The sequence below is a fragment of the Canis aureus genome, chromosome X, assembly GCF_053574225.1.
Source record: "Canis aureus isolate CA01 chromosome X, VMU_Caureus_v.1.0, whole genome shotgun sequence".
Classification (NCBI taxonomy): Eukaryota; Metazoa; Chordata; class Mammalia; order Carnivora; family Canidae; genus Canis; species Canis aureus.
Window position 1 is genome coordinate 91,304,193 of NC_135649.1, and position 26,495 is coordinate 91,330,687.

The following is a 26,495-nucleotide window of genomic DNA, read 5'->3' on the forward strand; positions in this document are numbered from 1 at the left end:
CTATCAGGAATAAATAAATAAAATCTAAAAAAAAACCCAGAAAACTGGTAAGAGGACCTGGTGGGACAAGCTTTTGCCCATAGCATCATGAGAGCCAAATCCAAAGTAGAGTAATAGTATACTGATATATACCAATACTTTGGTTCCATCTCTCCATGAGCCCTTCTTGTATAGAATAAGTCCCCAGGGTTCTTAGGGACAAAAAAGGTAGAGAGGTAGATACTGGAAAAAAAAATATTTTTAAATTTTTTTATTTATTTATGATAGTCATACAGAGAGAGAGAGAGAGAGAGAGAGGCAGAGACAGAGGCAGAGGGAGAAGCAGGCTCCATGCACAGGGAGCCCGATGTGGGATTCGATCCCGGGTCTCCAGGATCGCGCCCTGGGCCAAAGGCAGGCGCCAAACCGCTGCGCCACCCAGGGATCCCCGATACTGGAAAATTTTTAAATTGCATCTCAACCAGTGAAGATCAGTCATATTGTTCAAACCATTGAAAAATCATTAAAGTGGTCACCACCTTTCCCAATTCTATCCAGGAGGTGGGGCAGGAAATGTTTGCATAGGAAAAATAGCTGTTTTTCATAGATATCGAGAACTAACCAGGAAAATTTATCACTGGAAGGAAAGCAAACACAATGGTTTGAGTTTAAGTTCCTATCCTGTTTACCTCAAAGACCTCCTCTTGGCTCTGAAATGGAGCTGCCACACCTCTTTCCTAAGCTACTTAAAGATTAGAGAAAAGTAGAAGAGCTCCATAATTGTACCATATTGAAATGCCTCTGCCACATGTCCCCACCTTTTTTCTCTGGTCTGTATCAAGCATTTCTTGCATTTCTGATGATTAATCCATACTCGAATTAGGCAGCTCAAACCACTGGCATAAATGGCTTCTAAGTTCTTATAGAGACCCCATGCCTCAGTTGGAGGCAGCTTCCTCTGGTTCCAGAGCACCTGAACCAGGACCAGGACTGTTGTTTTAGTGTTCCCATAAAATACTTAGTTTTCTTATACTTCAGTGTGTCTCCTTGGTAAACAGACCTGAATACACATTATCATTCTTCAGCCAACACACAATAGGGAGAATACAATATGGGAGAAAACAATGGGAACCATGTTGATTTTCTGTCAAAACTGTCATTGCACTCTAGGTAAAGCCAGGGCTTTTAAAAAAGCAAGACTAGTTCCTTACATTAATTTTATCCCTTGAAAAAATAATTACAGAGATTTCTCAACCCCAAATCATTGAATGCTAAGAAGTTAAGCCAAGGTAATAGTAGATTTTTGTGTTAGCTTTACCGAAATATCTTCCTACCTAGAAAATGGAAGCATATTCTGTATTGGCAGAATAAAACCTTTCATTGCAAGAGGCTGCATTTTCCAACTCTGGTTAATTGTTTGGAGCACGGGAGGAGACCTGGATGTGTTCCTTTGTATAATTGTATTTTATTAGAAGAGAAAGTGCTTGATTCGAGTAAACTGTGGTTAGTCAGAGCAGGCTTTGCCAGAATAGGAAAAAATTCAGTGTTAAATGGTATTTTAATCCCCATGGAAAATTTGAGATGAAGACTTTATCTTCTGGAGGCATGAGAGGGAGTCAGTGGGTCTGATGGCTGAGATTTTTGTGTTTCTTTAACGTTGCAGATTGGTGCAACCATTAAGGCATATTTTCTTTGTTTTTGTTTTTGTTTTTTTTTACTCAGATATTTTTGTTGTATTTTTAAAAAGGAGATTGTGCAAGGATAGGATGGCCAACTTGATCAGTTTGAAAGGATCAAAGTAATCAAAGCAGTGGAATAAATAGGGCAGTGGTTTTTAATTATTCCAGTTCTAGTCCTAGTTCAGCTATGACCTTGGGAAGATCATTTTCCATCTTTGGCCTCAATTCCTCATCTGAAAAATTAAGAAAATGAACTCAAAATCAGTGATCCATCTTGACTTTGTCTTCCACAACACTCATGAAATTTATAAACACAAGATTTCCCAAGGCCATACTGGAGCCATCTGAATTCTCAGTGGCCTGTTTTTAATTTCATCACTTTCTTGCCATCTCAGGAAATCATACTGCAATCCATGCAAGGGAGACTGACTTTATTTTCATAAAATCCTTGAATCTCATCCAATTAATTTGAAAAAAAGCACTAATTACCTCCAAATTTCTTTACTTCATTAACAACAGTAATAATAGTCTATTGCTAAAAATGGACTTGCAGCCTTTCTCACGGTTGCCACATGCTCATATGTGGTATAAGTAAGTCACTCTTGCAACTGACTGACTAGGTGGTCTCTAAGAAACCTGAGATCATCAATCTTCTAAAATGGTGCGACTTCCTATTTGTCTGAAAATTGAAGAGGGTTAGCTTTGTGCACATGTTCTTAAAGGGCTGGAACCCTAAACTGTTGAAAATCTGTATCTGCCTCTACTTCTTCTATCTCAGTTAAATCACTAAATTACTAAAAATAACAAACTATAAATAGACCCAAATTTTATTGTTGGTCAAGGGAAACATCATGACCCCATTCCATGCCTGGTCTCAGACCTTGTACAGTTTTCTGAAGTCAGGAAACATATTTTTAAAACGGCATTCATTTTCAGTTATGACAGAAGATGTGAATAGTCAAAGAGGACTGTTTTCTGTCCTCTAGAAGAGCATGGATGGCCTATAATTGCTTCATCCATGTGTCCACGTGTGTAGAGATAGTATGTGTGTGGGATGAAGGGAGCATAATGAGTTATGTAAGCCCTTAGAAAGGTCTGGAATGAAATACCTGAAAACCAGTCACCTCCACTCCAATCCATAACCTCCACAAAATTGGGTGGCTTAGCTCAATATTCTCTGAAGAAATTTCTATTTGTGAGATGAAATTGAACTGCACTTACAAATTGGTCTTCTCTGATAAAAAAAGAGATTTTTTAGTGGTTTCTTTAAAAGCTATAAGTGGTTTCCCTAATAGGCAACAAATCATAGGACACTGTCTATTATCCATACACCGCCAGGCTCTAGAGCCTTGTTTGTGAGATGAAAAGCCTATGGATTGGGTGTTTTCGGCAGTCTTGGTGTCTGATTCTATTGATTTTGGAGGAAAAAAGAAATAATAATTGACTAAAATGATTGATTCAGGAGCCTGCATGAATGTCTTCAGCCACACTTAAGCTGTTATTTTTATCCTGTCCATGGCGATATGGCGGCTCACTTAAAAACTGCAGTCCCTATTTTGTGGCATTGCCACACCCTAACCACACATTTTCTTATTACTCTCTAGTGTTAAGATCATGTGGTATGTTCTGTAGTAAGATCTCTCTACCTTTCCCAAGAGATATGGGGGAAATAAAGACCTCGGATCTCTGTGGAAGGCTGAAAATCAAAGTAAAGGTACAATACAGGAAGAGTTGACAGGGAGCTTTTCTCTGTTGTTGAGAGGTCATCAAAGGCCATAGGTCTTACTGGAGACAGCAATTCTCAGATCATCTAGCTGGCAGGTAGCGTAGCTAACTAAAAGAGTTGGAGAGAAAAACGCCCATGCCACATGAGAACAACACCATTTCAACATTATCCCATTTTCATGAGACTTATGCTCTTAAATTCCTAATGACATGGGTGATTTGAGGCTTTCATATTTCAAATAACCGGTATAGAGTTGGGCTGATTTGGCCATGCTTTTGCCTCAGCCCCCATTCACTGTGAGAGATGGCTAGTCAAGACTCTGTGAGTTACAGTCTGGCTACTGGATATAGATGATAGAATATTACTAAATACCAAAGAAGCCCAAATATTTGGAAGGGGTTTTATTTGCAAAATTTGAACTTGTTATCAGTATTTTAAAAATCAATCATCACTGTAATTTTCAAAGAAGAGTATAAGTTCCAAACTTTGGTTATTCATTCAGTTGACTATTTTCAGCTCAGTGATGATTCTTTTTTAAAAACTATGGAATAAAATTTCATCATACTTTTCTCTGATGTAATGCAGTGGGATGGAATAATAAAATAATGAACATTCATCTGTCACTTTACAGTTTTCACACATTATCTCACTATCACTAGACTGTGACTTCATGTGTCTGGTATGAAATACCCTCTTTACCTTCTTTACCACTGTATTCCCTAACACCTTGCATACAGTGTGGCACAAAGTAAGTGCTCAATAAATATTTATTAAATGAATTGTTGAACTACCTTGTGATGTAAAAAGAGCAGATATTACTCTTTTTTCCCATTTTATAGGTGAAGCAACATTACAGAAAAGTTTAGTGACTTGCTCAAGGTCAATAGAACCAGCAAGTGGTAGTACCAGGCCTTGAATCTAGTTCTTTAGACTCCAAAACCTGAACTTTCCTCCACATTCCTGGATTATGTGGTCTGATTCTAGTACTTATTGGTTAAGTGCCATAATCTGTTTGGGCCTTATTGACTCTATCTGTAAATTAAGAGAGGGCTAATACTATTCTGTGGCTCCAAAGTCCCATCTAGGTCTAAGATTATGGGCTTTATTTACAGTATTATTTACAATGTCATCTGACTTCTAAAAGTCTTCTATTAACCAAGGAAATGGTACTCGTGGTAGAGTCCGGAGAGAGAGGGCTGCCAGGTAGCCCAGAGGAGGGACTCAGGGCCACTGTCACAGGTCTACTTCCTAACAGTGGGAGAAACTTCAGACTAGAAGCTTCTCCCTTCAGAAAGTCAGTGAGGTTGTTTTGAGGTCGGTTGTAAAGGGTGTCTGGGAAAATTCTATGTGATTATTAACGTGCAATTACTCTAGAAGCTTTCTGGCAATAATGTGCAGCTTTGATGGCCTTCCTTCCTTGGTTAACTTATTATCCCTGTCCCCTTCCCCACAGACACACTCCACACCACCTTCCACTGCATGTTCAATAGCTGTAAGCAGGATGTAGCTTTTATAATGAATTCATTGGAAACAGCTTCCTTTTTTTCACATGCTACCAAGAATTTCAGGGATAGATTTCAAATGTGGATTTTATTTTTAAAATATCATTATCCTCATCACACATAAGGCTCCTTTGCATCAGCTTTGTAAATATTTATCCAGTTGTTATTTGGGGTCTGGTATTTTTTTTTAAAAGAACTGAATAATCCCCATTCCCTAGAATGATAGATTATTTTCAAGCAAACCCAAATACAAACTGAAGGCCCTGTATAAATTAGTTCTCATTTTCTTCAGCCATTAGCCCATTTAAAACGTACACAAACAGAAGATGTCAAGAACATTTAGTCTATTTTACCTGCCGAGGGTAGCCCCCACCCCCAGCCTGCTATGAAATCTGATTACAGAGGACTGAGAAATGAAAGCTCAGCTGGAATTAGAAATAGCTGTCTCAAATAAGGTTAGAACCTGGCCCTACACCCTGCAGAAAGAGGCCTTTTCAGGCTGCACTCCTTTGCAGAAGAGAACTTCATTTATCACCATTGTTCCTAAGTCAGACTCAAATCTCTGGCCATCACTTACCGAAAATTTCGAACCACGAAATTGTGACCGTTTCTAAGAGCTGCATTGTTCAACAGGATCCTCAAATTAAACAGCATCTTCGTTTGATAATGAAAAAGATTGTATGCTCTTGAAAATGCCTCACCAAGGTAGACAGTGGGGTCCACCTAAAAGCTAAGAACGATTTCAATTGCAGTAAGAGAGCAAAGGTAATATCACCCTTCAGCTACCTTATCAAATTCTCCTGGTTAGAGATACTGCAGGGCAGGGTACAGGAGCACCTGAACTTTAAGCCGAGCTCTACCACTGTGTGTGTGTGTGTGTGTGTGTGTGTGTGTGTGTGTGTGTGTTTAGCAGGAATCCTGATTCTTTTGTACCCAGGCTCCTCATTTTTCATAATATATTTATACTGTCACATACTTGTACCAAATCAATTGATAAGTACTCATTGAGCATATAATACATGCAAGGTACTGCAGTACTGGCTGGTGTGAAGGTACATAGAAATAGCCTTTTCAGAAAATGAATCATCAGTGTAAAATCCCAGATGTAGACACAATATCCCTGCATATTTCCAATGATAGTACTTTTGTAACTCTAAGTCTCTACTTTCCCACAAAAACAAATAGAAGTGCCCTGGAACTATTTTTTGGTGGCATGAAGCTGGAGTGGGGATAGAGGTATAATAAAAAGATCTCAATCCTGTAGCTCCCACTGTGCCTTGCACATAGTAGGTCTTCAACAGAAAAGTCATTGCCTATTCAAGTGAGAACCCACAATCAATAGAAGTGGGGAGGGAGTACCATATGTTTCTCCCCTGGTAGCCTCTCCAGATCACTAAGAGGTCATCCAGCACTTTAGATTCATTCATTCATTCATCCACAGTTATAAGTTAGATATTTTCAAAATCTGTTCTGTGTCAGATATTGGACTAGGCTGAAATTTCAGTGAAGGAAGATGACCTCACTCTCACATAGTTTACAGTTCAGTAAGGGTGATATGATTTGTAAATATCCATAATACAAACCCATAGGAGAGGTCCAGATAAAGTGCTGCCATGTAACAGGGAAGAGAAAGTACGTTAAGCTGTGAAGGGTGGGAGGCAAGGAAAGAACAAAAGAGATGAGGGCTGCCTCTTCTGATCAATTTATACAATTTTAGCAAACCCAGGTAAGCACTTGCTAGAAGTTTATGCAATGCAAAAAAAAAAAAAAGTGCTATTTAAAAACCAATTACAGCCACTTCAAGGGCAGGAATGGTTGTGACGTCATAATACCATCAGGGAAATCTTGATACTATTTCCTTCTACTTACAAAGAATGATATGGGACAGAGAGGGAAAGACAGAAATATCCAAACCTTTACTAAATCTTCTGTTCTGGAAAGAATATTCCAGGTAGAAGCAAGTGTTTGCAAGGGTACAAAGGTAAGAAGGTATAAAGTGAATGTTCCAAGTGGGAGAATAGATGGCTGCTTTGTTGGAAAAGACTGTAAAGCATCTTTGAAGAGGCAAGAGCAGCCAGTTGTTGGATAGGTTTCAGAGAGTGAAATTGTTCTACGTAATACAAGAAAGGAAATCGAATGTTTGCAGTGAGACTGAGGGAAGAGTTGAAACTGCATGCTAATGTAAAACCTGTATCTTCAGTCAAGTGTGCTACCTACACAAACAACTTGTATTAACAATGCTTAGGGAGAAATCAAGAAGTGTCTGCTGTGCTGTGGTATAGAAAGTGGGCGATACTTCTGAGATGCCAGAGCAACTCAGAAACCCTTGTAATTCTATGGAGGTAGGAGCTCCATCCCCCAGAGGGGACTGAGAAAACTGAAACCACTCATAACCCCTAGCAAGATTGGAAGACAGGAGTTGTACCACAAGTGGGATGAGGTTAGATGCAATTTCATTAAATCTCAAGAGACAAGATATCTGGGTCACATTTGGAGAAGCACCTTACAGGACTTGACATTGGTCCTCAGAATTCATCCAGAGGCTTTTATTGATCCATACCTGACTCCTCTCATTCCACTTCAGCTGCCTGGTTTGGCTCCCTACCTTGTTCCCTTTGTACGTTCAGCCCTCCATTCACTCATTTTTCTGCAGTTAATGCAGGCTGGGTCTCTGTACTAGTGGGCCTTGAGCGATATAGTGATAAACAGGAGTGATGAGTACTTTCCCATGTGGGAATGGAGTCAATCCTTTGGAATGACTCCAGAGGACAACTTTTGTCTCTGTCCCCTGACCCCAGGCATTCTAACCAAGGAGGAGGGGCTTGTTTTCTGCTTCCTTGCATCAGGCCCTCTGAGACCTCCAGCTTGGCTTGCTCTTCATCCAGTGTCCATCATTGGGAGGGGGCGGTAGAGTAGGGATTAGATGGGGTTCCTGGTGGGCAAGGATCTGTGATGAATTAGGAAGAATTATGGAGTTGTCAAAGCTGGAGGAAGCAACAAAGGATATTACAGCAAAGAAAGGAACCTGTGAGTTGACCCAGAGGAAGGAATAAATAGGGTGTGTCGGGTAACAACAACTTTCACAGTGATGAATCCACCTTATCATTGACCATTTAAATGAGCCCCCACTACCACCCAGCAAATTATGAAAACCATAAAACCATGAGTGTCCATGTCCTGTTTATATTGCCTTGCATTCAGTACTCTCCTACCTACCTGCCACTTCTTAATGTGAACAACCACAGCTTTCTGCCTGAGAACACTCGTCACCCCTGTGTGGCAACCGTGAGGCATGTTTTACACAATCCCCCAAAGGTCTCTGCTGGAATGGCGCATTGGTTGCCCACAGTGGTAATCTGCTCATCAATGTACCCTGTATCAGCTACCATCCCTTCATTGTCTCACTTCCCTTGTTCCCCTACCAGTGTTTCCTGGGGTAATCTTCCAAATAAATCACTTGACCTCAAATTGCTTTCTCAACATCTGCTTCTGTGGGAACTCAATATTTGCCCAGATATAACCTCTCAACAATTTTTCAGTATTGTTTCTTATTCTTTTCCTCCAGACCCTTTTATCTCTTATTTGGTACCTGGGCTTTCAGTGTCAACATCTTTGTTCCCCACACCATATGGAACCTTCACTCTCAGATAGCCCTGGTTACCTTGAAACTGGTAATGTGCTAGTAAATGTTTAATAACCAGCTCTTCAAAAAAAAAAAAAAAGGAAGAGAAAAAAAGCTCTGGTCTGTGACATTGACCAATCTGTGTGGTGTAAATGCTCCTGCGTTGGCCAGATTCAGGCTACCAAAGTGACATCACTGAACATGGGAGTTGGCAAGAGAGGTGTAACATTGGCTCTTGCAAGGCATTGTGAGCACACTACTGCCTGCAACTCCCACCCAGAAAATTCTCTCTGGATTTGGAAAGGAATATTGGAGCCAGATTGTTCAGGGCCTTGAAAGCCAGATGATGAGGTTAAGTATTTAATCTGTAGTCAAAGGAAGATTACTAAAGTTTTAGCGTTGGGGCAGACAGATGGACATACGTCATTATCTGCATTGTATTAAGAAAATATTCATTCAGCAGCATTCACATTCAGCAGCTTTCACATTCTTGTGTTAGAAATAGGGTGGACATTTGCTTCGACGTGGATGGAACTGGAGGGTATTATGCTGAGTGAAATAAGTCAATTGTAGAAGGACAAACATTATATGGTCTCATTCACTTGGGGAATATAAGAAATAGTGAAAGGGGAAAGGAGAAAGGAGAAAAAATGAGTGGGAAATATCAGAAAGGGAGACAGAACATGAGAGACTCCTAACTCTGGGAAATGAACAAGGGGTGGTGGAAGGGGAGGTGGGCGGGGGGTAGGGGTGACTGGGTGACGGGCACTGAGGGGGGCACTTGATGGGATGAGCACTGGGTGTTATTCTATATGTTGGCAAATTGAACACCAATAAAAATAAATTTATTTTTAAAAAAAGAAGTAGGCTGGAGAGAAAATTGAGGTAAAGACAAAGGTTATTATGTTATAACAAGAACATGAGCACATACTGGGGATGTGGAAATAGAAAATAGGATGGATGTAAGAGAGATTTAGTGATTAGATTCTACCTATCAGAACAATTGATAGGATGTTAGCAGAAAGGAGATGATAAAGTTAATGAGACTCCAGGATTTCAAGTATATCCTGTCATTTGACATTTGAGTCTGAAATCCCAAATAGCCACATGTTACTACTGAGGACATAGAAAATGTTAGTTTCTTGCCAGTTAAACCTTAGAAGTATCAGGACACCTGGGTGGCTCAGTGGTTGAGCATCTGCCTTTGGCTAGGGCGTGATCCTGGGGTCCTGGGATCAAGTCTCACATCCAGCTCCTTGCAGCGAGTCTGCTTCTCCCTCTGCCTATGTCTCTGCCTCTCTCTGTGTCTCTTGTGAATAGATAAATAAAATCTTTTTTTTAAAGAGCTTTTAAGTATCATGTATGAACTTGCAGTATTCCTTTGAGATTGCTACTGTTTCCCTAGTGAAGTCCAGGCATTGAAGGGGGAATCAATGTGGTGTAAATAATTGTGGGAAGGACGCTTTAAGATCAAATGTGACCTCTGGCTGGGTTGCTAACAAATAATGAATTTGGTCAAATCGCTTGGTTCCCTTAAGACTCTCAGAGTCCTCACCTGTCTAAATAAAGGTTTTACAAAACGAGCTATTATACTACTTAGGAAATTTTAGCATGCTAACCAAGCACGAGGTATGGTGTCTAAGAGCCTTGGCATAGCTACTGCCAAAGATCTATTGCAAATTTCAGCTCTGTACAAATAAGACATATGGCTGTTACTGCAGTGAGAAACTCTGTTTATTTCAGTGTTACTAATTACATAAATACTTTTTATAGCTTGTTGTCTAGAATCTTTAGGATCCTAAGAAACATGAAATATTTGCATGCAGTATACACTTTAGTTACCAGCACTAAGGGATTGTTGCTGGTGCTCTTACACTTGATAAGGACAAAAAAAACCATGGGTCCCTGTCTGACACCAGAAGCCATCCAGTGACCATGAGGAAAAGCAGCCTTAGAATGAAGCTGTGGTTTGCCAGAATGTAAGAAGGAAGGAATCTTGGTCATTTATGACATCAGTGAGTTGCAAAATCAACTAATCTCATGACCCTTCCTACCACTAGACACCTCGTTATATAAAATAATAAATGTCCTTCTTAAATCACTTTGAATTGAGGTTTTGTTACTTACAACCAAATGCATGCTAATACACAATTTGGCTTAGGTATTTGAAGGTTTACTTCTCATATAACAACAGGAAAATAATAACATCCTTCAAAGATGTGGGTTCTAGTTCAGAACCCATCACTTATTCATTGAATGACATTGGGCAAGTCAGTTTCATTATCCGCAAACAAAAACAATGCTCTTTTTCTAAAAAAAGGTTTATTTATTTATTTTAGAGAGTGCAAGAGAGCACAAGCGAGAAGAGGAAGGGGGAGAGAGAATCTCAAGCCATCTCCACAATGAGCGCAGAGCCCCACATAAGGCTCAATCTCATGACCCTGAGATCATGAACTGAGCCAAAACTTAGAATCTGACTCTTAACGAACTGTCCCACCCAGGTGCCCCATCTTCTTTATTTTTTTTCATTTTGATTCCATCTCCTCCCAAAATTTCCCTTAAAATTCTTTTGTAGTCAAGCCCTCTTCTTACCCCCAATTCCTGGCACAGTGATTTTTTTCTTTCTCTCCTGTGCTTTTGCCATTTACAGAAGGTAACATAAATGGAATTATACAGTATACAATCTTCTGACATTAGCTTCTTTCACTCAGGATAATGCCTTTGAGTTTCATTGTATTACTGTGCTTATCACTAATTTGGTACTTCTTATTGCTGAATAGTATTCCAGTGTGTGTGTGTGTGTGTGTGTGTGTGTGTGTGTGTGTACATGCCTGTGTGTATGTGTATTATAGTTTGTTTATTCATTCCCCATTAAAGGACATTTGAGTTGTTTCTTGGTTTTAGAACTTATAAATAGAGCTGTCACAAACATTTGTATATAGGTTTTTGTGTGAACATATGTTTTATTTCACTAGGGTAATATATTTAGGGAGTAGAGTGGTTGGATTATATGGTAGGTATATGTTTAACTTTTGAAAAAGTGCCAAAATATCTTCCAGAGTGGCTATACCATTTTGCAGTTTCCCTAGTAATGCAGGAGAGCTTCAGTTGCTCTGCATTGTTGGCCAGCACTTGGTATTGCCAATAGTTTTCACCTTCCAGAAAGGTGTATAGTAGTTTCTAATTGTAGTTTTAGTTTGCATTTCCCTAAAGGCTAATGATGTTAACTAAACACCTTTCCATGTGCTTATTTGCCATCAATATATCTTCTTTGGTGAAGTGTCTATCAAATCTTTTGCCCTACTTCATTTTTTTCCCAGTTTTATTTAGAAATGATTGACATAAATCACTACATATGCTTAAGGCATACAGCATGATGATTTGATTTATATATGTTGAGAAATGATCACCACAATAGGTTCAGTTAACATCCATCTTCTCATATACATACAATAAAAAGAATAGAAAAAAGGGAAAAAGTTTCTCGTTGTGATGAGAACCCTTACTTTCCTACATCTCATACAGCATACCTACTTTATTTTGTAATTGACTCATTTGTTTTTTTAGTTTTAAGAGTTCTTTACATATTCTTGATATAAGATATTTTTTAAATATTTTATTTATTTATTCATGAGAGACAGAGAGGGAGAGAGAAACAGAGAGAGAGAGAGAGAGGCAGAGACATAGGCAGAGGGAGAAGCAGGCTCCATTCAGGGAGCCCAATGTGGGACTCAGTCCTGGGACTCCAGGATCACACCCTGAGCCTAAGGCAGATGCTTAACCACTGAGCCACCCAGGCATCCCTTGATATAAGATCTTTATTGGGTACATGATTTGCAAATATTTTCTCCCAGTCTGCAGCTTATCTTTTCATTCTCTTGTATAGTGTCTTTTTACAGTTTTACATTTTTTTTACAGTTTTACATTTTGATCAAGTTCAACTTAACCATTTTTTCTTTCTATAGACTATGCTGTCAATGCTCTATGAGCTCTTTGCCTAAGCCAAGATCACAAAGATTTTCTTCTTTCTTCTGAAAGTTTTATAACCTTACAAATTACATTTATCCCTATGATCCAATCTGAATTAAGTTTTGTCTAAGGTATGAAGTTTTGGTTGAGGGTTTGGGGGAGGGGCATATTAGGTATCCAATTTCCCTTTCCTTAAAAGCCTTCTGTGTCCTAGGTCATATCCAATTTGCTGAAGAATCAAAGAAAATCCTTTTATCTTAATGTCCCTGGAATGCATTGTGAACTGTAAAGCTGTATCCTATTGTAAGAATGTATTTTTATGTGGCTTGGATATGCATGGGAATTGACAATATAAAATAAATTAGAGATATGATTATGAAATAAATCACCCATCAGCTGGCTACTGTTTTTATCTCTTGTATGTATGTCACCCACAGAGCCCCTGCTTTACAGAGAATTTGAAAATTACTTTTTAATTAACAGATAGTACTAGGACTTTGTCAAAATATTGATTCAGGGGTGTTTTCTTGCTCTTGCTGCATCACTGCTAAGTATTTGTTCAAACATGCAGGCCCTAGGGGAAATTGTGAAATCAGTGAAGATTATCTCTGATCCCCTCTCCACCTCTTTTCCCACCATATCCTTTCAATTGAGGCATTTGAAGAAGGTAGACAGTCTTATATGAAAACTGAAATTCTGAATCAGAGCGTGAAATGCTGATTATCAAATTCAAGTGTAATCTCTTTTTTCTCTCATCATAAAATCACATTTCCATTGAAGTCACTCTTCTGTTAATCATTTACTCTGGCAGTTGGTGATTTTAAGCAGGACCTAGAATTTTTCAGAGCTTAGATAGGGATAGAAATCTCAAGTTTTCCTACCTGGTGTTCTTTGTTTTGTGATCTGGTAAATTCTAGCATTAGAAGGCAGTATTAGGAAATGCACACACACAATTTATGAGGTAGGAAAAGGGCAAGTAAATATGGTTAATGATCCAACCCTAGTGTCAGAGGCAGATGAGATGCAAAAGGTGAGGTTATCTTTTATAGGTGCCCTTTTATTTGCTTTAACTCCCACCCAGAATCCTAGAGTCATCTCTTTTCCAATAGGCTGATTCCAATTCCTCCCCTTGGAAGCATAGAGTCAATCTGTGCATAAAGGAGATTAGCAGGCCAAAGGCTATCAGGCATTAAGCAAACAGGGAAATCACAGAGGTTCAAAGCTCACCAGGGGCCTCAACAATAATATCTGATGCTCCCTAGGACTGCCAGATACTTCTAGAGTTTGAGTGATGTGTGGGCCCTGTGATGCTAATGGCATTGCTTCCTGCTGCCCAGCACTTGGTCTAGAAGCAATGTCCCAAAAGTAATTTCCATTGCCATGGACCCTGAGCCCAGGACACATATCCTGAATGTCCTCAAAAATCACTGTTTGTTGAGGTAACCTGGTGCTAAACCATTTGTAGATGATCTTCTAGGTCAGGGTTTCGTACATAGCAGAGCAGCTCTCTCACTGTGATTTATTGAAAGTTAGCCCTTGACATAAGGGTTTGTAAAAAAAATAATCAAATAAATAGGAAAGAAATAAAAAGAAAAAAGTAAAGATAAGTAAAGGGTAATTTTAAAAAAAGAAAAAAAGAAAAATCACTGTTTGGTGAATGCCTTCCTCACCTTTCTGGCTCGTGATGAAAGCTACAATCCTCTTTGTGGCTGGTGCCTCTCTCTAGGCACTACCTGCAAAGTCCTCTTTATCTGCTCATAATTGTTTTATTTGACCACATCTTCTAAGTAAGGGCTCTGCCCTAACCTTAAGTGACCTTAAGTGACTAGCTAAACATAGCCTTCTTCTTTTAAGACTGCTCTACTGGTAGCAATTCTGTAGCCTATAAATATGGGACCTAACCAGGGTCCAGAAGATAAACTATGAGAATCTTGTCTCTATAGCAAGAGAGCAACAAGCCCTTTTCCTAGAGCTTTGTTGACTATTTGGAATCTGGGTCACAAGGATTAGGCACTCACAATGACCAATTCCATCTTCCAGAATTCTTCACCTGAGGTTCAATATCCTTTCTTCCAAAGAACCAAGGAGTTAATGGATTCCCAGGTCATCCTCTACTGTTACCCAGTGTATTACCATTAAGAGTTAAGCAAATCATCTGGGAAGCCATACAAAGATAATTAATCTAGAAATTTTAGAGTCAATTACAGTAGAAGAGCTATTTATTGTGAGCAAATTCCTCAGCCTTTCTAAACTTGTTCCTTCCTCTGTTAACGGTGGCACTACTCATGACTTTCTTGTGAAGATGAAATGTGATTAATGGATACTGAGTACTATAGCAGTACTCTATACTCTATGCTACTATATATCATCCTGCAGTAGTGTACCTAGCTCAGTGTTCAATAAATTATTGTGTTAGCTTTTAGTAGTTACTGGCACCAGAACATGTGATGAGAGCCCCCGTACCCTACCCCATTGTTGGTTTATGACGGTCACTTTCCTCGAAATAAAAGAGAGATGTTGTGCTTTTTTTTTTAACCCTTGTCCTCTAAGATAATAAAAATAAGAAAGAAACCAAACCAGTGTTTCTCAGTGAGGACCTATGATGTGTTTTATTTTCTCTTTTCCTTCTCCCCCTAAATGATGGGAAAACCAGGGACTTTGTTCTCCCTCAGTACTTCAACTAAATTTTCATGTTTCTAATCTTTTACTGCCTGATAGTATTTTTAGTCTATAACCCTGCTGTGCTAACCAACCTATCCCATTTGAGATGGATGTAAGATAAAGTAATTAATGATTAAGCACTTTGAAAATACAAAGGACTCTGTAAATGCCAACAGCCAGTGTTGCTTTCCAGTCTAATGAAACAGTGTAATAAAAACAGATCATAAAATCTTTTTTGCCTCCATGGTCACTACTCTTTTTGCCAGTTAAAATTTATAATTATTGTCTGCCTGTTCAAAGCAACGAGGGACATGATACAGTCCAGTCAATTTTCTAAAGTAGGTGTACCTAATCAATTGAACACAAAAGTCTGGAGACATCAGTAATACATTTTGCAAAGTTGATATGAGAATACTGCATCATGATCACCTTCAGTTTCCAATGACATGACTGACTCTTCCCCTACCCACAAGCTCTTTTTCTGCAATGAATGTGCCATTCACCTCTCATATCATATGAGTTAATTTATATCATTACCAGGTGTTTTTATGCACCATGCATCATAACAGCTGGACACTGGACACAGAGGATAAATAGTCCAGGTAACCTTAGGTTAGGTAGGGGGCAAAGAGTAAATGCATTATTGAGTTTAGAAGAAACTGTTTGATCAACTTAAAGTGAAAGCTATTTGCTAGTTTTTCCTATTGTAATTCCAAATGGGACAACACTTTGAAGCTAGGTGTAACTCCATACCTGGAAGGCCCTCTATTTCTTTGGGTTTGGGGAAGCCTGGGAACTTTAATATGATTCTACAAATGACTAAGACATAGCGAAGGATCCAAAGAATTGGGTTTCCATTAGAGAGTCTGGACATATTCACCACCCAGGATTCAGGGTTGTTATGGAACCCAATTCATATAAAAATGTTTGAAAATTTTGAAATTGACCACAATTTTCAGAACATTCTGTGCCATTTTTTTCTTTTTAATCCCAACACTACCCTTTTATTTAACAAAGTAATATTGGCACCTGACACTCTTCCTTAATTCTATTAAGTAAGTATAATTAAAAGTTATTTAGGTTCAATTATTTGCTTATCTGCTTCTTTGATTGTGCTTTCTCTTTTCATCAATACCAATTTTGGCTTCATTTAATCAAAGTGGTGAAATAATTAGATAGATAAGAGATTTAAAGTAAAACTGATGTATCAACCTTGATAAGACCCTAAGGCCTCTTGGAATATTAACTTCCTTTATCACTGTTCTCCCAAGGTTCACCTTGATTTTTATATGCCTCTTAACTTGGATGAGGGATACTGGGAAAGCTATTAAAATTAACATGAAATGTCAAAAGGCAAGTAAGATTAGAGTGCTTCAATATCTAATGTCATAGGAGGAATTCCACAAATATTATGACTTGCTGATATATGTAGAAGTTTCATAGACAATGAGAAACTGGGTCAAACTGACCATTTAGAACTACTCATTAGACAAAAGGAAAGATTTTAGATGATGCATTTATTACATGCTTAATGCAAACATAGTATCTTCTTTACTAGATTTTGAGAGGTCTGAGATCATAGAGTATTAGACATAGATGGACCCTGAATATCTTAATCCAACTCTTTGGATTAAATTCGCCTTTCGAAAGGACCAGGGAAGTACAGTGACTTTCTCAAAGTCAGTTTAAGGAGGGAGAAAGAGAGAAAAAGCAAGTGAGGAAGCAAGAAATAGAAAGTGGCTTCTCGATTGCTAGGGAATTTCTGATTAACAGAAAAGGAAGGGTCTTCTCTGCCCAGCATTGGAAACCCCCTCTAATTCTCATTGTGTTAATCTTAGTGTAAAGTCTTCGTGTAAAACTCTTCCCTTCCTCCCTCTCCCTGCAGAGCCAGGTCGTGGACACATACTTTAGCAGACATTCTCACCTGGGGCTTTGAATCTTGAAGGAATGAAGAAAAGAGCCAGGGAGATGAGATTTACAATGCCGTGATCTACCAGCATTTCTGGCTGTGTCCAGTGGCTAACACTCTCTTGCCATAGTGACTAAGGCCCAGTGGTAGCTGTGGGCTACAGTGAAGTCAGGAGCAACATCCTCACCCAATCTCTGGCTGCCTCACCTCTCTAGTCTCCCCCCTTTGCCTAAGCATTCCTCTCCAGACCCTCTGTTAATTCTATGGGTTTTTTGATGATTTCCCACTAATCCTCTGCTCCACTTCCCTGCAAGAACTCTAGCTGATTCAGAAATTGGTACCACAAAGTGGTACTGATCTGAGTACTGGATCCAAAATCCACTGAGCTGCAGACAACTAATCCTCAGGGAGAACTGATGAAATCAGGCTGGTTGACTGACATTAAAATCTCCCCTTCGAAATACAGTGGCAAAACAGCTGATTAAACAATTGCTTATGGTCACCTGGAATGCTGGTTGAGAGTACAATTTGAGGAGAAGTGTGTGAAAAGTATAAGGAGTTCAATGACAGCCAATGAGGTAGATGGTTCTTATAGTGGTGAAAAAAGTCATCTGCCTCAGCAGATCTGAGATGGTCAAAGATAAACTCAGACTTTGGTTTGATCCTATGTGCTGATGAATTACAGTATCAGTGGTATTCACAGCTCTGGGTTTCATAGGTGCATATTGTGGCATTATCTGGATTAGATGGAAAGCTGGAAAATTCACATGGAAATATATGAGAGGATTTAGAGAACCCTGAGCATGCTGAACCTTTGGTTCTCTTTGACTCTCCCTTGCCAGCTCTAGAAATGTCTCCTACCTTGTCTAGTGACCCTGTTGTTCCCTTGATTGAAGATGATCTTTTACTGAAAGGAGTTACCTTGTAAGATGAAGGCAATTCTCTTCATCCTCCCCACACAAATTACCAAGATTATCAGATCTCACCATAATTCTGGTAGGGGGTGGCAATGACAAAGTCAGAAGCCAAGGATAACAAAGAACTCCTGGATTTCTATTTTATATTGAAAAAAAAAAACCTCTGTAAAGTGTGTATGGGACTAGATAGAGTAAAAGAATACTTGATCAAGGATGATAAATGTAATTTGGGGTTGGTCTGGATCCAACAGTTCAAGATTCACTGTAGATTGGGCAGCTATATTGAGTCCAAGGAGTAAAAAAGGGAAATGCTCCCAGTGGGCAAAACTTCAAGTACTATACCTTGACGGGCATTTTACCTGGAGGGAAAGCCCTGAGGCATTGATTTATAGGAATTCATAAGCAGTTGTTAATGGTTTGGCCAGATGATTAGGGACATGAAAGGGACAAGAATAAAGACTAGAGGCAAGTGTTTCCTATATGAATAGCAGCTGAAAAACACCAACATTGTATTGAGAGAAATATATGTTCAATGAAGTTTAGGTATTAACAGCCCAAGAGGTTTAGGTGTTCTATCAGGAAAACACTGATTTGGGCATTCTATTGGGTGGGCTAATATATATTTTTTGGCTGCCTAACATTTGAGCCCTCAACTAGATTTAAAAATCTTATTCCTTCTCTCTTATGTAAAGATCTAGAGACATAAAGGGAACTTCCTAAAATCAGGAAATACAGGAAGGAAGGAAATGAGAGAGAGAAAGAGAAGAGAACTGGAAATAAAAATCAAATCTCTGTACTCTTGCTGATAGTCTTATTGATACAGATTAATAAAGGATATCTAGGAGGTCATTTGTTAATGGAGATTTGTCTTTTTTTAAGAGGAGACAGAATTGTCCTGTTTCTGAGCTCTTTCCAAATTTCTAGAAATCCCCAAATGTGTGAATTTTGAAAGAAGACAGCAGCCCAGTTCCCATCAAGGAAGCTAAAGGAGCAATATTCCTTGTCTTCTCTCCCCTTGGCAAAAGGCGAAATAGTAGGTGAACTAGCCCCAGCCAATTGGATGCTTCCACTGAGGACTTTGCTCACAAGAATGTGACCAAAAGACGAAGGGACAATGAGATTAGAAGCTCAGTGAAAGCAGTGGCTTTGTCTAGCAGTGGTGTCCTAGCCCAATTGCTCTTGCTGGATAGTTTTCCTTGATCTATGCCTTTGTTTATAAGTCCCATTACTCAATCTTCCCCCTGATTCTCTGTACAGGTTGATAGCCTCGAGTGCTAGATATCCACCCAGGAAAGTTGATTTGCACGGGCTACATCAAATTTGGCTATTGGAACCTGAGCTGGAGAATAGAAGGAGGGAGTAGAGTGAAATAAAAATAATTATCCTTTTGGTTTCGCCTGAGGTCATCTTGGATTGGCTATTCCTCAACAGAAATTCACTGTTCCTCCCAAGGTGGCTACTCTATACAACTCTCTCTCCTTCCAAGTTCTAATAAGCTCACCATCTCTTTGCCTTTTGGGGCCAAAACTGTCAGCTCTGGGTCCTTGCACTACGCCTTTTGGTTGCCCCAACCCCATTCCAACCCTTTGAAATTAGTTCTTTTGTAAATAAACCCTTCTCCAGTTATCCTAATAGGAGGGTGTCATCTTTTCATCAGAAACCTGACTGATATGCCTTCATTTTCTGGTTAACTTTGTGCCAAAGAAACCCAACAGACTTAGTATTCTGACAAGAAGATAAAGAGGGAACAAAAGCCCAGAGTTGGGGTCAAAGGTGAAACTTTCAGTGAATGGTAATAAATGCGACTGAATGTAGCCAAGGAACTCTTAGGAAAAAGTCACCCATGGAAAGTCATACATAAAAATAGCTCAAAATCCACTGAGCCTTCAAACCTGACCCCCAATCATAAAGGGCAATGACTAACAGTTAATGTAAAAGGAAGCTTCTGTTCACAGACATACAATTGCTGAATAGTTAGGCCGTTCATTTTTAAGTGTCTGGACAGTCATTAAGTCCTCCCTCCCTCTCTCCCAATTCCTATGGTGTTTTACACAAAGGAAAATGCACATGGGTTCTTCCACATGTTTCCTCTACAGTTTTCTTCACTGTCAGAGAGAGACACAGCTGCACCATATTTAGAATGATGCAGCACGAAAAAGCTATTAATCTAGCTCCATCTAGATGCACCACGTCTAACTGCAGGGCTGCCTCCAGCTTCGTTATAAGAGTATGTACAAAGTAATGAAATTCTAAAAACATGGACCATGAAACAAAAACTGGGAATTAAAGTCATGGGAGAAAGTAAATAATATGTGAAGAGCTTACTGAAAGCCAGGCATCACAGATTTTGTACACATAATCTCATTTAAACCATACAGTCTTGCAAATTAGTAGTTATTCTCCTGATTTAACAGGTGGAGAATCAGAGGCACAGTGTTAGCAACTTTCCCAGATTACTCACATAACAAGTGGTAAAGCCACAATTCAAAGCCATGCTATTCCAAGTCTATTCTCAAAATTGAGGCTTATGCCCTCCGGGGAATGCTCCAGACAATCCATTCTGGTAGAGCAAAGCAAATGTTAGAACTTCCAGTTATTTTAATTTTTATCAGACTATTTGAAATCTTTTTGTGTATGTTTTACAATATACGTAATATGTTAGTACAGTAGTACCTGCAAATATGCAAATACCCATATATTGCTTCTGCTGGGTAGTTTTCCTTGATCTTTGTCTTTACCTTTTCTGAGCCTCATTCCTCAAATTACTCACTGATTCTGTACACCAGCTGATAGCCACAAGTATTAAATATATACCCAGGAAAACTGATTGACATGGGCCACATGAATGAGCTTTTATATCTTCTAACTTCTTGTTGATTGTAAGTGATGTGTGATCTAAAAATTTTGAAGACCGCTGCTCTGCACTCTTTCAAAACGCAGTATAGTGTAGCTGTTAGGAGCTAAGATTCTGGACTAGACTGACCGCATGTGTTCAGACCTCAGCTACCATGTTTTAGCCAAGAGACATTGGGTAACTTAAGCTCTCTGTACCTCAATTTTTTCTTCTAAAATAGGCAGATTTAAATAATTAACACATAGAGTGCTTTGACCAATATCTGGAAAAAATAAGAGCATAATAATCTAAGGCATTATCATCACATTGCGTGATCCTTCAAAGTCATCACCCAGGAAAGTGCCTTGTCACACAACTACTGCCATATTTCCCTTACAGCTCTTCTTTAGGAACTGGCTCCTGAATTAGTTTGTAAGCCACCTGAGATCATCAGATCCATTTTTTAATAGTCACACTTTATCACCTCAGGGGATATTTTGCTTCCTGAAAAATTTTTAGACTTTACATCAACTTAAGTTTCAAATTATTTTTCAAAACAAATCTAATTTCTAAAATCTAATATAAATGCAAAGATTAAGGATTTACATTTCTGTAGCTCGTTACAGACACATATCTCAAGTTCTGGAGTTTCCTCCAAGACAGTCAAAGTACGTTCTCCACAATTTCAGTGATGCTAGACTAAGTGACCTCCCAAAGGAGGGGAAATGTCTCATTTGGCTGTCTAAGTTATGTCTAGCAAAAGTAATGGTCATCTTACTGCAAAAAATTAACCATTTTATTATAGCATGGTGTATATTATAGAGAGTCCAATCATCAGTGTCAAATAAAACTAGGTTTGGTTCCTGTTTCAATATTTGCTAATAGAATCACTTACAGATCATTAACATCTGTAAAGTGATTTAAAAATTCCTTGCTGCAGGTTTGGGGTGAGAGATGAGCTCAGTGAGGTAGAAAGCCAGATGATATAGACTACTGTTAGGACTATGGTTTTTATTTTGAACAGGGAGGCCATTAGAGGGTCTTGAGAAAAAGGAAGGCATATCATGCTCTTAAAAAGATCCTTCTGACTCCTGAGTTGTGAATGCTTGTTAGGATGGAAGCAGGGACAGAAATTAAGAAGTGATGGCAATGGTCCAGGTGAGAGGTGATGGTGTCTTGGGATAGGGAAGTGATAGTGGAAGTGATGAGACATAATGAGCTTGCAGGTATTATATACATATACATATATCCTTTTATTTGAGCATAGTTGGCACACGATGTTATGTTAGTTTAAGATGAATTTGACAAGCTTATACACTATGTTATCTATGCTCACCACAAGTATAGCTGCCATCTGTCACCATACACTATTACAATATCATTGAGTGTATTCCCTATGCAGTACCTTTTATTCCCATGACTTATTCATTTCATAACTGGAAGCTTATACCTCCCACTCCCCTTCAACCATTTTGCCCATCCCCCCGTCACTCGTCCCTCTGACAACCATCAGGCTGTTCTCTGTATTTATAGATCTGGCTCTGCTTTTTGTTTGTTTATTCATTTGTTTTGTTTTTTTAGATTCCACATATGAGTGAAATCATATGGTATTTGTCTCTCAATCTGATAATTAAAAATAGAAATAACATATGATCCAATAATTTCACTATTGGGTATTTACCCAAAGAACATGAAAACACTAATTCAAAAAGGTATATGAAAAAAAAAAAAAAAAAAAAAAAAAAAAAAAAAAACAAAAACAAAAACAAAAAGGTATATGTTTATTGTGACATTATTTACAATAGCCAAGATATGGAAGCAACTTAAGTGTTCATCAATAGATGAATGAATAAAGAAGATAACACATACACACACACACACACACACACTCACTCACTCACTAGAATATTATGCAGCCATACAAATGATGAGATCTTGCCACTTGTGACAACATGGATGGACCCAGAGGGTATTATGCTAAGCTCACAGATATATTTTGAAGCTAGATCTTTCTGAACATACGTTTAAAGGGATAATGTTGGTAAAAGGCTTCAATAACGTATGTGCTATACAATAAAACCAATAAAGGGATATAATCATTACTACTTTATGCTCAAAACTTATACAATGAATCAGTGGATGATGGCCAGTTGAGTATTGGTATGAACTAAGATATTTTTTCCTTCCTGACATGTTTTAATTTTTCCTTAATAGGCAAATAGCATGGTCCTGAGAACTAGGGTTCTGTAGCCAGACAGATATGGTTTCAAATCTTGGCTCTACCTCTTACTAACTGTTTGACCTAGAGCTAGTTACTTAACCTCTCTGTACCACAGTGTTTTTATCTATAAAATGAGGAGACTCAGTAAAATATACCCCAGAGAGTATTGTGAGGATTCACTAAGGTAATGTAGGTAAAGAACTTAGAACTATGCCTGCCATATATAGCAAATGCTCATTAAATATTAGCTATTATAATTGACAACTTCTATTAGTGGTTTGATTTCTTATTTTTTATTTTGAACTCTTTTGTTTTGATTGAAAAGTAAATTAATTGTAAAAAAAATTAAAACCGTATAGATATGTATGACTTAGAAATTAGAAGGCCTCTTTAATTCCAAACCCCAGAGGGAACTACTACTAAATAGTGTAGTAAATGTTGCTCCAGATTTTTACCTATGTGTTTTTCACACCTATCCATATATGCATATATGTTAATATAGTTTTTATGAAATGAGGTAATACTCTGCATATTATTTTGCAATGTGTTTTTATCACTTAAAATTTGATCTTAGATATTGTCCATTTAAGGTCACATAAAACTATTACTCTTTTTTTAAGATTTTATTTATTTATTCATGAGAGACACACAGAGAGAGGCAGAGACACAGGCAGAGGGAGAAGCAGGCTCCATGCAGGGAGCCCGACAGGGACAGGATCCTGGGTCTCCAGGATCACACCCTGGGCCAAAGACAGACGCTCAATCCCTGAGCCACCTGGGCTGCCCCACATAAAACTACTATATTGAATTTTGTGATTGCATAGTATCCCATTATATGGAAGTCCAAAAATGTGCTCATTCGTAGCAAGCTTATTGAAGTCATTTAGTTGTCTTTATTTTCTTTTTTACTGTAACAAACAATGCTGCGGTAACATCCTTGCCCATATTCTTTGTGCAAATTTCTATATTTCTATAGGAAAAAGCTCTGAGAGAATTTATCTATAGAAATGGTTATGATAAATAAGAATGATAAACCTTCTTTAAAAAAATGTAATTTATATTACCGAATGACCTTTCGAAAAGATCATATTTTTTTTTGAATTCCCACAAACTGAATAAATGTGCTTATTCTCCTACTGACTATATCCTGGCAATATTTTTCATCTTTGCTAGTTTAATAGGAAAAAATGAATTTTATGGCTTTCTTTGGACTTTTAATAGTAGGGTTCATTGTCTTTTCAAATGTTTAAAGTTAAAATTTTTTGTATAAACTATTTTTGTAAAAAAAAAAACTATTTTTGTCCATTGATTTTTTTCTTGGTTGGGTTCTTTTTATTTATTTTTTCCTTTTCTCCTCTTTATGATTTGGAAAAGGCAAGCCATAGGATGAGAGAAAATATTCACAATATATAAAACTGACAACAGACACTAAGTATCTACCCAGAAGAAGTTTGAGCATTTGTCCACAAAAAACCTGTGAATAGCTATAACAGCTTTATTTGTGAGTGCCCTAACCCGAAAATGATCCAAAGGTCCATCAACAGATAAGTGGATAAATAAATTAAGGCATATCCATAAAAACCTCAAATCACTGACACACACAACATGAAATCATTTCAAAAACACTATGTTGAGAAGAAGAAACTAGACATGAAAGAAATTATACAAAAGGTAATACTAATCTATGATTAATGAAAAATCAAAATGAGATTTTTTTCCTAGGAGGTGGGAATGGGAGGGGGAAATGTTTGTCTAGCTTAGGGTGGTGGTCACATGGTGTAATGGTATAAACCTCTGGCAAAGCTCATCAAAGTATACACTTAACTGGCTGCATTTATTTTATTTAGGTTATGTCCAATCAAGTAGACTTAAAATGAAAATTGTTTTCTTATTTTTTAAAAGATTTTATTTATTTATTAGAGAGAGAGAGCACAAGCAGGGGGAGCAGCAGAGGGAAAGGGAGAAGGAGGCACCTCACTGAGCAGGGAGCCTGACATGGGGCTCACTCCCAGGACCTTGGGATCATGACTTGAGCCAAAGAAAGATGCTTAACTGAGCCACCCAGGCACCCCAAAATTGTTTTTTTTTCAATTAAAAACATTTCAATTGTGCATTTAGGTACAGAAAATAATATAAGTCATTCACATATCCACCACTCTGATTGAGAAGATGTTCACGTTTTGCATATTTGCTTTAGATCTCTGTTCTTTTTAATTTTTTTTAAAGACTTCATTTATTTATTTGAGAGAGAGCATGGGGAGGGGGAGAGGCAGAGGGAGAAGCAGATTCCCCGCTGCAGGGAGCCCAACTTGGGGCTTGATCCCAGGACCCCAGGATCATGACCTGAGCCAAAGACACTTAATCAACTGAGCCACCCAGAGGCCCATACAAATATTCTATTTTCATGTTTAAATGATTTTCAACAAAATAGCATCATATAGTGCATATAATTTTGTAATTTTATTTTTCTCAACATTACATTTCTGAGAATTCTTCGTGTCCATATATGTAGAATTGGTTCATTTGTTACAACTGCTATACAATATTAATTCCCATGTGAATAAACAGTCTTTCCATTCCTCTACTGGATATTAAGGTTATTTCCACTTTTTTCTAGGATAAACAGTGCTGCTGTGAACAACCTTATGTATGACCCTTTGGGCACGGTTACCTGTTCAGCTTTATTTTGTTTTTGCAAATTATTTAAATAATGGTATTTTACTAATTTGCATTCTCACTAGCAAGCTTCCTATATTCCTAAATACTTAAACACACTCAAAGTTAATAACATTTTTTTACAGTAATATGAGTATAAAATGTTATCTCATTATTACTTATTTTGCATTTTCCTTATTCCAATAAGGTTAAATCTCTTTTTATATGTTTATTGGCCATTTGGATTTTTATCTCTGTGAATGCAATATCCTTTGATTATTTTATATTTCTTATATTTTTGTCTTTTTCTTATTGATTCATTAGTATTCTATACATATTCTGAATACTAGATACTTTATCCAGCAAATGATTTATAGTCACATTTACCAATCTGTTCATTTATTGCTTCTATAAAGTACTTCATAGGCTTTTCTGTGAGTTAAACTCTTGCTACGTAAAGTGTGATCCATGGATCAAGAGCATTAGCATCACCTGGGAATTTGTTAAAAATGCACATTCCTAGGACCCACCTGAGATCTACTAAATCAGAGCCTGAATTTTAACAAGACCACTAGATGATTTGGATTAAATGATTAAGAAAAGTGCAAACTTTCTTTCCTGGGTAATAGCATAGTAGTCCCCACCTGCCTTCTGCTGCTTTTTTATAGATGAAATTCCCTGGCTTTGGACCTATGTGTAATACAGTTCATATATCCTGGAGCTGCACCACAAAATCTCAGAAATCAAAGAAGCTATTAGAATCTGATTTATTGATCTCAGGGTCATTAAATTGAGCCCCTTATTGGGTTCCATGCTCAGCAT

The 26,495-nt window shown here is 38.1% G+C and overlaps 1 protein-coding gene across 1 annotated transcript in view; it reads right to left on the bottom strand.

The window, feature by feature from the left end:
* The window catches only part of OTC (ornithine transcarbamylase), a 69,364-nt gene extending 63,651 nt beyond the window's left edge, over window positions 1-5,713 (bottom strand). Inside the window, exon 1 of the mRNA XM_077889480.1 lies at window positions 5,464-5,713. Coding sequence (XP_077745606.1) covers window positions 5,464-5,540 — 77 coding nt within the window. The 5' untranslated portion in view covers window positions 5,541-5,713. The remainder of the gene's footprint in view (window positions 1-5,463) is intronic.
* Window positions 5,714-26,495: the final 20,782 nt, after the last annotated feature.